We start from the raw sequence: 15,379 nt of genomic DNA, 5'->3' as shown, positions 1-15,379 counted from the left end.
GCACCTCTACTTACGTAGGAGCTTTGCAGCAAAGGACAGGACCAATGGCTAGCAGAACATATAAAAGTGCCCTTGCCCTGGGCACAGTATCAATATAAAAAAACAACCAGACAACACTGTCATCTACACCAATGCAATTTTCAAACATTGTTTCAACCACTTTTAAATAGTGAGACACAAAGATCGACTGCACTTCCAGTAGGTTGACTGCAGAATGGAAGTGAGGAACATATTGTGCCTGAAAGTTAACAAGGTAGCAACTGCTCAGACATCATGAACTTTTACTTTGAAAGTAGACAAAGAAGTCCTCTTGAATCCGAGAATGCGCCTCAGAAATCAGGTCCCTCAGAAAGAACGAGAGTGCAGTCTTAGTAAGAGGGTGAGAGGGTTCTTAATGAAACACCAGGGGTTGCTGAATGACCCTCTGATCTTCTCGGTCCTGTTCAGATAATATCTTAAGACTCTAACGGGGCAAAGAGCCCTTTCTTCTTCTTCAAGGCCAATCTTTTTCTGCTTGGACGAGTTGAAAGACTTGATAAGGTCGTTAAGATCCAGGCTTGAAGGCAGATCCAGACCCCTAAGCTTAAAAACAGAGCTAAGCATGACTCAATACCCTTAATGGTGGAGGGCGACAGACCCCTAGAGGTCCTCAAATAAAGGAGGAAATATGCAATCTGAGTCGGAGTTTTCTCAGAAGAAGAGACATTATGTCTGCTACACCATTTATGGAAGACTGCCCACTTGGCCTGGTAGATGTGGCAAAAAGACTGACTTTGCATCTTGCAATAGCCACTGCAGCAGCTCTTCCTGGACAGTCTGAAGCCTGTCAGGGCATGAGCAGACAACCCTTGGTGGTATCTCTTGAAGTAGGGTTGTCTGAGTAGACACAGTTTTTGGGGAAGGAGCCTCAGGAAGTCCACCAACAACAGAAGAAGGTCCGGAAACCACTCTTTCAGGGGTCAGAACAGGGCTATAAGGGTCATCGTAACATTGTGGTGTGCCTGGAATTAGTTCAGAACTTCCCTGACCATGTTGAAGGGTGGAAAGGCACAGAGATCCAAGTTGGACCAGTTCTGAAGCATGGTGTCTGTCGTCCACGCCAGAGGGACCAAGGCTGGAGAACAGAGGAGAGGAAGGTGATGGTTCTTTGAGGTAGCAAACAGGTCCAAAGTTGGTCTGCCTCATAACTTCGAAAGGTCCGGTATGTCTTCTCCCAGGTTCAGGGGAGTGGGACAGGGACCATCATCTAGGAGAACCGGCAGGGTATGTAGCCACCTCCTCCACTTGCACAATACTATCACTTGTCACTTTGCAGGAAGTGGTGCCATCTGAATAGGTTTTCCCATAAATGCCTTCAGTGATGCACCTACCTCCACCACTGTATTCACTAGTAGGTTAATTTTATTGTGAAACTTAGACTCTAGGCTGGCAATGGCATTGGGTTCGGAAGCCAGGGAGCCAGGCACGGGAGTATGTGGATTAAAAGTAGGGGGGCTAGTAGCAGGAGAAAAATTAGGAAGAGGGGAAGAAGGCATAGTAGAGCTATCTTCTAACCTAGGCTAGGGTAGAATTCTAGGCTAAGGCAAGTTTGTTTCTCAGCTCTAGAGGCCACTTTCCTTTTTCTATCCCTCTCTAACTTGCCTATTTGAGATTTAAATACCTTCTACTCTCAGCTAATCATTACATTTAGCACAAGTTTTCTCACCACTATATTTCTGCCCACTACATTTACTGCAAATTGTATGAGAATCATATGAAGATTTGATTAATCTGGTTTTGCAACTTTCGCTACAATAGCAAAACTAGATGAACTTGAATTATTAGACATAATAATAACCAAAGAACTAGAAAAAATTATCCTGAAAGCTATTAAAGCTTGAAGGCTACTCAAATAAGCAATAGTACTTCACCGAAATCCAGCCACACAACCAAAAATCAGTAAACAAAAGCTGCAGCAGACCCCTGATGTTACTTGAGAGCCAGCAGAAACACAATGAGGCTATATGCTAAGTTGTTTCTAGTATTCGCAGTGATGGGAGTTGCCTGTCACCTGCACTAAACAACTGAAGCGCTACTGCAATTTTTTAAATAAAAGCTGCCACACAAGTTAGAAACTATAGCTACTGTATGTAATTACTTGGTAAGTTACTTTTATGAAATTTAATGTTGCAAATTTAAAAACTTATTTTACTTCTGCTACAACCTAGAATTGTATGAAATTACCCAAGAACAGAATCCATAACAGAAAGAAACACTAAGTGTATCAGTTTTTCCTTTTTGTGAGGTTAGACATGAAATTAGGTCTCTTGCCTCTCATACTAGACCTCACGGCTGGGCCACATGACCCAAATTTTATACATTTGTTCATTCTGCCTGAATTCCAATCGGATTTATTTCCTCATCCATGCCCTTATTCCATGATTGATTTCCTGGCCCTCCTAACTGGTTTTCATTCTAATGATTCCACACCTGCTTAGAATGGTCTGGTAAAACTAAGGTATACTTAACTTTTTTCCACACCTGCTACATTTCTCATCACTTGTCCTAATTATCTTTATTACTGAAAGCAGCACCTGTCGGGCAGTGTAGTATCAGCAGAATGAGGCACCGATTGCAAACTTCCTTGCCTAGTCAGTCTTGACCTCCACTACAGCTGAAGACAAGGATCCAACTAACAAAGACTCTGCACCATACCTTCTAAATGGTCCTCCCTCGGTAATGGTTCCACTAAGAAGGTGACCAATCACGAGAGGTAGGACAGATGAGATTTGGGAACAATCCTGGTTCTAGTAGCACTATAATCTAAAACTGATTAGGATCAGTTTTAGATTATAAATTAAACATGGCCCAGTCTTAGGCTATCCCATACAAGCTCACATTGGCATCTTAAATTTAATACTGTATATGAAGAAGTACAAAACAAAAAGTCTGAGGTTCTAAAAATAAAGTGTGAAAATAAAAAGCATACAACAATTAAAGTTAACCAATGATGTAGACAAAACTAAAGGTCAACCAGTTCATAAAAACAAAAAATCTGAAGCTCAACATGTTATGGATACCAAGCAAAAATTGTTTTGAAGTTAAAGAGATACCTTGCACCTCTAAAGCAAGTCTCTGAGATCTCATCGTGAGAGAGAGAGAGAGAGAGAGAGAGAGAGAAAGTACACACACACTATTGCTATTTCTAGGAAGTGAAATTATCCAGTGCTACTAGTACCGTACAGAAGTTTTCCATTGCATAAGATAAGCATTAATATAATTTTTATTCAGTGAGTTTGTGTAACTTCCAAAAATGTAGTACTGCTGTGTTTAAAAACTAAGATTTAAATACAATCAGTAATATTAATGCAACAAGTTATTCAATAAGCTAAGTTACTCAATAAATAAAGAGTAGTAACTTACCCCATACTGTTGTGTGGATTTTCTGTCCCAGAAGTACGAAAAAGAGATTTGGGAAGAGCAGTGCAGCGAAGAATATAGTTCTGCCTGTCACATCAAAAACCTCAAATACAGGATACACCCACAGTCCACCAAAATATGCAATATAGCAGATCCTGTCAAATAGACGAATTCCTGCCATAGTAAAAATAAAATACTCAAACCAAATATAGTAATCAAGCCTATTATTCATCTCTTAAGTATCCTTAAGCTATGGTATAAAACAATAAATTGCCAAGTCACAAAATCAGATTGATTTTTGCAAATTTTATTTCTTATATACAAACCATTGCTTTAAATAGCCCTAAACCGCAATTAAAACTGCAAAAGGAATATTATACTGGTCCATTAGAAGGAGAGATATCCCCAATCAGCAGGAAACCCCACCTCATTTCTCATCTGTTATCCTCATAATGAGGCAGTAATTTGCATGCAAATACACAGAATTTGTTTTTAAAAATTTTCAAGCGTTCATATCAAGCAAACTGTTTTCTTACATAGCTAAATAGCTACTTGGGCAGGATGGTGATCCAAGTCATCATTAGATTTTTTTTATTAGGATGACATCAACAGATAAAATGATAACTTACATTAACCTATGGAAGATTATTATTGTCTGATCTGTAAGCTATCAGTTATGTTGAACTTTGGTTGGCTGAAAATACAAAGGCAATGGTAAAATGTTAAAGTTAATATCTAGATACTTGTCTAGGAGAAACAGGATGAAAATAAAATAAGGGATGAGAAGAGAAGGTGAGGGTAGACTGCAGTGTATCAGAATATTAAGTCAACAGTTACTAAGATGAGTGAAGCATCTCAAGGAGTTATGAAGTTAAGCCACCTAAGTACCAAGACTCAAGCTACCCCATCAAATGACCCATAGACAATTCAATGTTGATGACTGGAGCCACCAAAGTACCAAGGATTTGAGCTATCCTAGTAACAAGGAACTAAGCCACTCCAGAGCCAAAGATCTGAGCCACTCTAATACCAAGGTTCCAAACTCCTCCAGTATCAAGCCCCAGGCTTCATAGGCACCAGCAATCCAAGCTGCTTCAACTTCAAAGATCTGAGCTGCTCAAGTTTCTAGGATCCAAGCTGTTCCAATAGCAAGGATAAGAGCCACTACAATACTATGAAGCTGAGGTGCTCAAGAACTCAGGGTCAAGTCATTCAAGTATTAAGGATTCATGCTACTCCACTATCATGGAGGCAAGCTGCTCTAGAACTCACTATATGTTGCTCCTGTGTTAAGATTTGTCAGCCACTCCAATTTCGGGAATTGGGTCTATCTCTATCAGACATTCTTACAAACAGCCCTTGGTTACCATGGCAAGGTCCATAAGGCTAAAATATATACAACAGAAATTAAGACTTCATTGTGCATCTGTGGCACAAGTCATTACTAAGAGTTTGCAAAATAAATTTGACTGATTACAAAATTTTATCCAAGAGTTTGAGATGAGAGTCAGCACCCAAAGACCACATTCAAGAACAGACTTCAAACAAGGAAGAAGAAAAAGTTGAAACACTTAGATATAATTAATAGCTTCATCATGAAACATTCATGAACATTTCCACACGATAATTTTTGAGAAACAGAGGAATTAATCTACTGTACTTCTAAAAGGTCCATTTCTTATTAAAAGTTACACCTAAAATCTGCAGTCATGACATTTAAAACAGTACCATAAAAATGTACTTCAGGATGGAAGGGCATAAGTGTTTTGGACTACCATACTTTCAGTTTTAGAAGGGTTAAGTTTGCCCCATAGCCAACTCCACTCGTGAGTAAATGCCAGATCTCTATTCAAGGACCCTGCAAACACAGACCTAAGGCATGGAGAAGGAATAACTGCTAGAAGAGTAGCATCACTGGCATATGCAATCAACTGGTTCTCCACACCTTGCTCCGTCGCTAGTATAGATAATAAATAGAAAAGGCCCAAAAACACTACCTTGAGGAACACCTGAAATTACATTAATGAAGCACTATACTGGCCATCACCACAAACCCTTTGACTTCTGCCTATTAAAAATTTATTTAAAATTTTAAGAAAAGATCTACCAATTCCCAATAATCTTAGCTTGTATATGAGTGTTTTGTGATTCATACAGTCAAAGGCTGCACTAAAATCTAAACTGACCATATGTGCCACTCCACCATCAGCAAGAGCACTCTAGACAACAGTAGATATTGATAAGAGTGCATCACAAATACCAAGCCTTCACGAAACCCAAACTGTAATGCTAGTAGTAGGTTATTATCTTGTAATGCTGGCAGCAGGTTATTATTTTCAACAAATTTACAAAGACACTTGGAGAGCAGCTCCTCAAAATACTCAGATAAAAGAGGGGTAATCAAAATCAGCCCACAATCTGAGGGGCGTGAGGGTAGTTCCTTTGATAATGCAGCAATATTGCCCTTTTTTCTCCAAACAGAAGGGAAATTAACAAGTCCTACTAATTTTCAGAAAATACTAGTAATCTTAGGAGCAATGCAATCACCAGTCTTTTAAAATAAGATTAGAAAGATCCCATTAGGATCTATGCCACCAAACTATCAAGTCCCAGAAGCAAAGTTTTTACTTCTCTAAATCTGAAGGCCACTGAACAAAACTTAGGCTCCAGAAAGCACAACTGTGGCAACACCAAGGACTTACCACGCAGTTTGCATGCAAAGACTTGAGCCACAAGTTATCCCTTCTGTTTAGGGCAATAAACAGCAGTTATGTTAGCTACTACATGGGGAGGCATGCTAGAACCAACTCCAAAGAGAAAAAAAGACGAGGTTAGAGCATCACTTACGAGTATCACCACTGAAGAGCAAGATCTCCATCACACCCTTATTATAAGCTCTTTCCACTCTTTCATAGACTAACTAGGCTTGATATCTAAGCTCAGTGAAATTAAACCACAAAAAAGTCTGATTGGTTGTTCATCCATTAATGATAAGCTTCTTGTTTTTCGAGGGAAGCTTGACAAAAGGAGACTATACTGCATTAGAGACATGGTAACCTCACTCTATGTATAGGTCAGAAGCCTTGGAGTGTGGTCACAGCAGTCAAAAAGACAAAAAGCTTCAGTTTAACCTCCGTATGGTGGAAGTAACAACTGATATTAGGGCAAATAACATAATGGGATAACAGGCAGGGTACTGAAAATGGCCATAACAAGTTATCTTCTCTCCTCCCCTCCCCTTTTCTGTAATTATACTGGAGACTGGAAATTTTACAGAATAGTGTAACTGACCTTTCCACTTGATTTCATCACCCTTGTTCACATATTGAGAACCTGTCACGTGATCCCACACCTAACACCTTCCTTCTTCCATTCTAGACTTGCACTGCTTTGGAATGCCATACCTTAAAATGGTATTTGCAACAGTTTCTTGCCATCATCTACTGGGAAGAGTGAGCTTTGGGAAACTAGTTCCTTCTAACCAAGGACGCTGGTAAAAGAGGATATCTTTAGAGCCAAGAGGATTATATCTTCACTGGCCTTTGGTCCTTGTGTAGCAGATACTTAATAACAATCTGCTTAACATCATCTTTAGATAGAGAGATACAGCTTTTAACAAGCTTCCCTCTTCTAGTTGCATCCTTGATTCAGAGGAACCTACAGTAGTCCAACTTCCTACAACTACTTTTCCGCTCAGAGTCCATGCTTAGCACATTGCTGGATGAGATTGACAAAGCAGTAAGCATGGCTGTTTTGAGAAAAGTTGGGCCATTTCAACAATGAAGGAGAAGGCAGCACAAAACTCCCAGTTTGCCAGTCCTCTGGGGTACTCAAAATAGAGTGGTTTTACAACCTACTTTCCTTGGTAGGCAACTCAAAATCCAACTAAACACAAAATTATATCTGTGAAAAAAGCAATGTAAGTTAAAACATGTATGAGTGAAGTTCACCTAAAAAAAGGAAATCTTTAAAAATAAATAATTCTACATCATTAAATTCTGAAGAATATTTACCAGCAAATATGTTCACATTACATTTCAGCATTTTTAAAATCTTCTATATAAAATACACAGCTAAATTTACTAAATTTTGTTTTATATTACTGTGATATGAGCATTTCCTTCATACTGACAATTTTAAAACAGCAATAAATTGAGAATATTCACTAATAGAAGCCCTTAATATATTAAAGGCAGATTACACTTTTGAAGGTTCTTTGTTTCAGAGTTACTGTTGTATCAGAAGTTTTCCCTATTTCCCTTAAATTTGCCTAAACTCTCCTTTATACTATACATTAAATATGCAATACTGTTGTAACAAATAAAAAATCAACAAACTTGCTTTGATTATACATTTATACCCTTACAGAGATGACTGTAATGCCATGCAATACTCCAGTTCGTGTATAACTTTGCACAACTAAGTACAAAAATATCACCTATGCACAAATCATCAACATAAGTGTTATTGTAAATTGCAGAGCTTGGAAATGCTAGGATAATACTTGAAATTGATATCCATAACCACTAACAAATAAGATGCTGTACAATAAGAGTGTAAGCAGTTTATAGCTAATTTATGATGGCTTAAAGAAAAGCACATGCACATATTGTCATTGTTCCTGCAAGATACAATTGGCCTATGAATGCTTTTTTAAGCTGAAACAATCAGCCAAATTCACCCAGGCCTAAAAAAACTGTGAGGTAACTTACATAAACCCACAGTAGGCCTAATCATTTCATGATTAGACAATTCATTAACACACTAATTGTATCTCACAAGAAAAGTTGACATCAATAATATAAATGTTTTCATTTTGGCTATTGTAAATTGTTGTTTAATCCTCCTTATTACACAACACATGCACACTGTTAGTGATTATGTCTGCTTGTTTCAAGTTTGACGTTCCTGAAAGGAATAGAGGATCAGCGATCAATTGTGATAGCAAAAGTTCTCTATTTAAATATAACTTATGAAAAATTGACAAACAGGAGACCATCTGTCGGTGATCTCGTTTGCCAATTTTTCATAACACCACAAAATGCCCTATCTAAGAGAGATAAATCTCAGGCAGAAGGAAACATCCACAGGAAGAAGAGGCCTTACATATAATACATAACTTCTGTACAGCATTTACTGACACTTTCATTACAGGTTTCTCAAAAGCAAGATGTTTATCAAAAGTTACACCAAATACAGACAAAACTTCTCACTCATTCAGCAGAATCCCATCCACTTGAAGAGGAGGATGGGATGGAAAGTCAGTACAAGATCTATTAATCAACAGAGCTTTCATTGTACTGAGTTCAAACTTATACCTACTGACTAAACCATTCACTAATCCACAGCATGTCACGGCTGAGACTAAGTGCAGCTTCATTTCTCATACATGGAAACTTTACTACATCCACAAGTGCTGCATCACCTGCATACTGAACAATCTTGTTTTCCAGGCTGACAACCATATTACTTGTATACTGTAGACTAAAAATGACAGTGGACCAAGAACACTACCTTGTGGAACCCCTTTCCAATTTTTAACTCTAGGTTCTTGCTAATATCTGCCTAACTATACATTATAATTTGATTTGAAACTGTACAAAGTAAGTAGACCCTATCTACAATTTATCTAGTCTTTTTTGTATCAATGTGCTATGTTAACCGTTCAGCTTTTGTCTGATGTTCAATCATTTGCTAAAACAAGGACTGACAAGTCTGCATCCACATACTAAGCATTATCTAGTTATAGATAAACATTTTATCAGTTCCTCAATGCTGTACTTCATCATATGAGTTATGCTCTCAAATTCCGTAACTGTCACCTCATACTTCTCTCTCACAACTCCTTAATCATCAGCTCTGCAGTTCCTATTATAGTCCAATACAAACTTTTTAAAAGAATTTTTACCTCCTTTTTGGATAAACAAAGCACTACCACTAGGAAAACATGCTGCATAATGCATGACTGCATAATATCTAATACTGACATTTTATTTTCCTGTTAAGATGATGTCACATTCTCAGTCTAAAAAGGAAGAGCTCCATCTTACAGGAGTAAATAAAAGATTAAAATTCCTAAAATGCAAAGCCTTTCCTGCTACAATATCTCAGAAGGAAACAAACTGCAAACAAGGGAAGACATGATAAATGAAATGATGCTTAGAAACATGCATATTTGCCACTACACTAAACATATTTTATGTTTTTTACATGGGGCACCAGGTTTTTGTCAAAACAATATCAATACTGTTCAACCAAGTTAAGAAAGCAGCAGCAATTCATGTAATTGGCCCAACAGAAAACAAGATAGGAAAGTATAAAAGGAGAAAACAATGAACATGCAAGAAATATTTGCAGTATTTAAACCAAACTGACATAATCATGTTTTAAAACAGGAATTTTAAATAATGAAGCATAAAGTATATAAAAATATTGCAAATTTTAAAATTAACTTTCATACCATCAACAGAAGTGGAAAGAGCGACGAAATATCCTGCATTCGTCTACAATACAACAAAATAGTTACTTTTAACAAAAACAATTGTCACACATTTTTATGCTCCAAAAATACAAACTTATTATTTTCACATATGCCTTTACACTTCTACAATGCTGTATTAACTAATTAAGCAATGGTCAACACTGGTCAAAACTGTCCAATGAGACCCTCATCTCACCTGCTGAAAGGTCTCAATCTTTGCTTCTGCCTCTGAACCAGAATTTACCATTCAGAAGAGATGGAGAGACAATTAAGGATATGGGATGAAGGCCCTCACAGTTCAAATGAAAAATTTTATATATTTATGAAAGAAATACTGTATTCAGTTCTTTTTAACATAAAAAGCTCCTATTTCTACACATGCCAAATTGTTTTTTACGCCTGATGCAATTTCTCATGAGCTCTTCCAAGCTGTTATTTCACCAGACTAGTAATTTTCATTGTGTTGAAAATAAGTAGCATTAACTTATATACTTGTATTATTTCTCATGACTTCTCATAGATGTGCCATTTATGAAATTACTTCATGATCTACAATCAGTTGCCATAACAAGAATATTCACCATAACACTATGCATGAGTGCAGACTTCCATGCTGCAATCAAAGTGCTCAAGAATACAGAGGTGATGAAACTATCTAGCCAACATCTACTGACCATATCAAAAAGTGTCCATGAACCTATGCAAAACTTCCCAGAAACAACAGACACTATATTTGAAGAGAACAGAATGTAATAAAGCTTAATTCTTCTGCCAATGACCTCACTTGGAACAAATGCTGATTGTTAAAACAGTCTGAAGACCCTGGGAATCATATCCCTTAACCAAAATGAGTTGGTTTTTTTGGCTGTCTAACTGTGAGAAGCCTCAATGGAGGTGAAGTTTAGAATACCGAAGTTAGGTTTGTACTATGTCATTCTCTTAAAGCATCTGTAATGTTTTAATAATACAGAAATGAGCGTCTTCCTAAGAGTAGCATGCCAGCTGTCACATCCTCTCTTCTCCCTAGAACCTGGTTACACTCCCAAATAACAAATTAGATAAGAAACCAAAACCAGTCTCTCACTGAAATTACTTCTCCAAAAGCATGAGTACCTTACCACTCTCCTATATGAGGCAAACATAACCTTCAAAGATCTACAATGTAGTCATGTCTTATGGGTTTGTAGGGTTCCTTCAACAGATGTATTAAAACTGGAGTTAAGTCTCATTCTGGCACTGCAATTATCAGATAGGTGCCTCTTGAAATCCATACAATGGTCCATCATGTTTTCCATAAGAAAATTAAGCCACCTAAAAACAGATAATTTTTTATAGCCTAGCACAGTTAATCCTCAAAGGAGTTACTCTTATGGTCCCACCAGGACTCCGCAAGACAGACTAACCAATATCAAAGAATTCTCCCATAGTTGGTCTTGGTTTTCCCAGCCCGAGAAGAACCCTAAAAGAGTTCAGAGGTCTGGTTAAACAAATCATTTATAACTAAAATAAGTTGGTCTTGGTCAGAATGTGCCTTTGATTTCACAGTGATTGACTACAAAAGGACTCAAGGCAAGAGGAATCTCTCCCTTGCCTACTGTGATTATCCATTATCAAAAGTTAAGTATATCTTAGTTTACCAGACCACTGAGCTGATTAACAGCTCTCCTAGGGCTGGCCCGAAGTGATTTGACTTTATTTTACGTGGCTAACCAACACGGGACCTACAGCTTATTGTGAAGAACCACATTATAGCGAGAAATGAATTTCTATCACCAGAAATAAATTCCTCTAACTCTTCATCAGCCATGGGGTGAACTCGGCCCATCAATGACAGTTGGCTCGAACCTCCAGTGACAACAGCACATGAGTTGGTCCCATACCCACTGCTTTCTTGGTCGAATCCAGTACAGCTCACTCTAGAGGAATTTCACTTTTATGTTGCTGATTTGGCCAAATTTGTGGATATCATTCCAGGAAAGCAAAGTGCCTAGTCTAATTAAGCCCCTGTAAAAGTTTTAGCTCCTTAATATTGTTGCAGTTAAGCATAATTGTAAAACCCCGGTATCCAGCAGTACATCTTCGAAGGTGGAGATTTTGGATTAGGTTACTAAGTTATGCCATGTATTCAGATTTTGCTGTCAACCTGGACAATTTTTCAAAATGTAATTAATTTGGAATTTTATTAATGAAAATCATTAGTCAATGGTTTTTTCATTATACTGTACATAGACAATTTACATTTTCAGAAAACAAAGGAAACTTTACTTTTTTGGCCTAACTTCTAGGTTACAAAATGACAAGCGTAACTTGCAGTTTCCCCTAAGTGTTTAACTTATGGCTTAGTTTTAATTAAACTCATGTTCCTTGTTTTTTATTTTGTTTATAATTTAAAAATATTTCAAATGAATTATGTACTACAGAAATTTCCCCAGTTATCTTTAATATCTGGATCTACACTTAGTATGTATCACTCTGCCAGACAGTGACATCACAACTATAAATAAGACAAAGTTTACCCACTCACTGGGATAGCAAATACTTTCCAAAGCAAGTTATTGATATTAAGCTAATGGTTTCAATGATTTATTAGTTAGCATAACAGGAGCTATAACTTTCACATTATTACTATAGCTAATGATAAGCTGATGTATACTGTAGTACTGTATCATATGATATCGTATGGGTGGTACAGTACTTTAACGTCGATATGTAAGACAACTTCCAATTACAATACAGTACTTACAACACATCTCATGGAGTACTGTATTAACTGGATAGTCAACAAAAACTTAAAATACAATAACAATGAATATAAATTATTTATGTGGTATTTTACTGTAGTTTTGTTAGGCTAGCATTCATTATAAAAGTATATTAGTTTACAAATGTCAGAAATACACCTAAAATTTGAAATGCACAATCAAGCACAGACATGTTCTTCTAAAATAAATAAATAAATAAAATTAAATATAACAGTAATACTACAAGACCATTTTAAATTTAGTGCCACAATTTAAGTTTATATGTAGTGTTTTAGATTAGATTTGCTAGGCTAGCTCTTTACAGAATACCAGAGCATTATAATGCTGTATTATTATTGCAATACATCAAAGTCATGCACATTAGCCATTACTTTTGTTGCTCAATCAGATGTTAAGGTCTCACTCTTGTAAAACCATTTTTACATCTGGGCTGTTGGGATCACTTAACTCTTTCGCTGCAAGCATGTTTTTGCCCCTAGTGATGAGAGTAGCATCCTGCTAATTGTGTAACTGACTAATTTTCTCCCTTTTATATATGTACTTCGATTCTTTGTTATTTTCATTACTGCTACAATATTACACTGTACTACTGTCTTATGTTGTTATAATATTTTGTTAAAGAAGAGATAAAATATGCAAATGATATGTAGGTGACTATTCAGATACTGAATTGTGTAGCTTTTATTGGTGATTCATTTCAGTGTGATACCTATCAAAGCATGGAGTAAAGTAACATGATTTTCATTATTCGGTATGAAAATCTTTATTACAAACTTTGAACGCTTGCTTTTGGAGAAATCTTACAAAAGAAAAATTAAAAATAAACTCGGCATTATGTAGGAAATGAGAATTTATCATCTCCAAAAAAGTTTCAGAGAACCGATTTTTTTATGAAATGAATCTATAATGTCTTCCATTCGCAATTTTTATCATGTTTTCTTTGTTTACTCACAAAACCTCTGGTGCTGCACAAAAATGCTTCCTCCTCTGTCATTTCCTCTGATTCATGACCATCTCTCATAAAACCTAAAGTCAAAAAATTATCAAAGATATGTTTGTCTATAACTACGATATAATAAACATCACCATAATTCACTGCTGTCACTATCAGAACTATCTGATAGCTCAGGTCTACTACTATCACTGCCATTTCCGAATAAAAGCATCTGCACAACTTCACCATCGTGAGAAACATCCTTTCTCTGTAGCATTTTGATGGTTACTGACGTTCAAGCCCTTTTCTTAAGATTATCCTGTAAGTTGGAAATCAAATGCTGCCATTTGTCAGTACTGTAGAATAAAGACAAACGCTCCTTAAAATGGCTAGTGACACGCATTTTCTATTACGAGCTGCCTAACAAGAAACAAATGAACTACATATGACTAAGGAGATCGGTCCCACATCATGGATCAGACTTTTTGATGACTGAGGAGATCAGTCCCACGCAGCAAAAGGATTAATCAATGGCTACGCCATTTTGTCACCTGTCAATTACTTTTGTATGCTCCTTTGAGGATGAACAGCAGCTGCGCTAGAAAAGATTTTGACAAAGGAAAAACCTATTTTTGGTAGCCACTGTGAGTTCTCAAACCCATACACTTTCCCTGACAAAAAGGCATGGGAATTTATTGTGAGTTTTTTCTTTCACAGACCTGGCGAGTAGTGGGTATTTGGTTGACTCATCCACTGTTGCCACATCTGTGTGAGAAGGATAGAGGGGAAAACCTGGTAATCACTGTAGGCAAAGGAAAGAGCCCTCTTGCCTTGGGTCCTTTTACACTTGATCACTGTGTCAAATCAAAGTCACTATTCTGGCCAAGACCAACTATATGGGAAAATTCATTGATATTGGCAACTCTGTCTTATGGAGCCCTCATGGGACCATAAGAATAACTCCTTTGAGGACTCACAGCAGCTACCAAAAACAGGATTTTCTTTCGTCAAAGCCTGTTTAATGAAGTGCTGAAAAATCCACTGCCGTTTGTTTGCATGGACCAGAGGTCCAGCAAACACTCGTGTGATCATTTATCTAGACTAAAAATACTGTGGTGCAAATTACACTTGCTGGAGCCACAAGGCTTCGAATAAGTAAAATGTCAGCCCTCCTTACAATTCTTGTTGATCATGCTCTCAAAAGGGAAAAATACAAAAACCTTACAAAATTTTTATAATCAGTAAATATAAACATTTTAATTCAATCATGCTATACTGTCAGGGATGCTGCCATGTTAGCCAAGTTGAATCATCAAGAGCTGAAATAAATTATGAGTTTCTTCTGAAGTGAGTATCCATCACCAGAAATAGTACTCTACTCATTATGCACAAATTCTGTCCTTTGCAAGGTGAAGTCAATTAGATGAACAGGCAGGAGGGACTCCTATTTAAATCAAGAAATTTACAGAGCATGAAAAATGTATTAAAAATCTTGCACATCCACATAAAGCAAATCTCTACCTTACTTATGATGAGTGTTGTTTTAGTGGAAGGTGATTCATAGCTCATCAGCATTCTTGTCTGATTAGATATAAATTTAGTTGTAATAAACACTTTAAACTTTTAATCTGAAAATATCAAAGGCCTCCCTGGTCTCTTAAAAAATATTCAACGTCGACTAAAATTGTCTGTTCCCAAGCCGACTACAAAAAATTTCAACCCGGTCAACTTTGACACGAAAATGGTCGAAAACGCCATTGTAAGCTAAAACTCTTACATTTTAGTAGCTATTCATCATGTACC

The 15,379-nt window shown here is 36.9% G+C and overlaps 1 protein-coding gene across 1 annotated transcript in view; it reads right to left on the bottom strand.

The window, feature by feature from the left end:
• The window catches only part of LOC136851641 (androgen-induced gene 1 protein-like), a 136,747-nt gene that overhangs the window by 5,417 nt on the left and 115,951 nt on the right, over positions 1–15,379 (bottom strand). The window contains exon 7 of the mRNA XM_067126042.1: positions 3,403–3,554. Within this exon, the coding sequence (XP_066982143.1) occupies positions 3,403–3,554 (152 nt within the window). The remainder of the gene's footprint in view (positions 1–3,402; positions 3,555–15,379) is intronic.

The sequence above is a fragment of the Macrobrachium rosenbergii genome, chromosome 3 (assembly GCF_040412425.1).
Source record: "Macrobrachium rosenbergii isolate ZJJX-2024 chromosome 3, ASM4041242v1, whole genome shotgun sequence".
Classification (NCBI taxonomy): domain Eukaryota; kingdom Metazoa; phylum Arthropoda; class Malacostraca; order Decapoda; family Palaemonidae; genus Macrobrachium; species Macrobrachium rosenbergii.
This window is presented reverse-complemented; position numbering and strand designations above follow the sequence as displayed.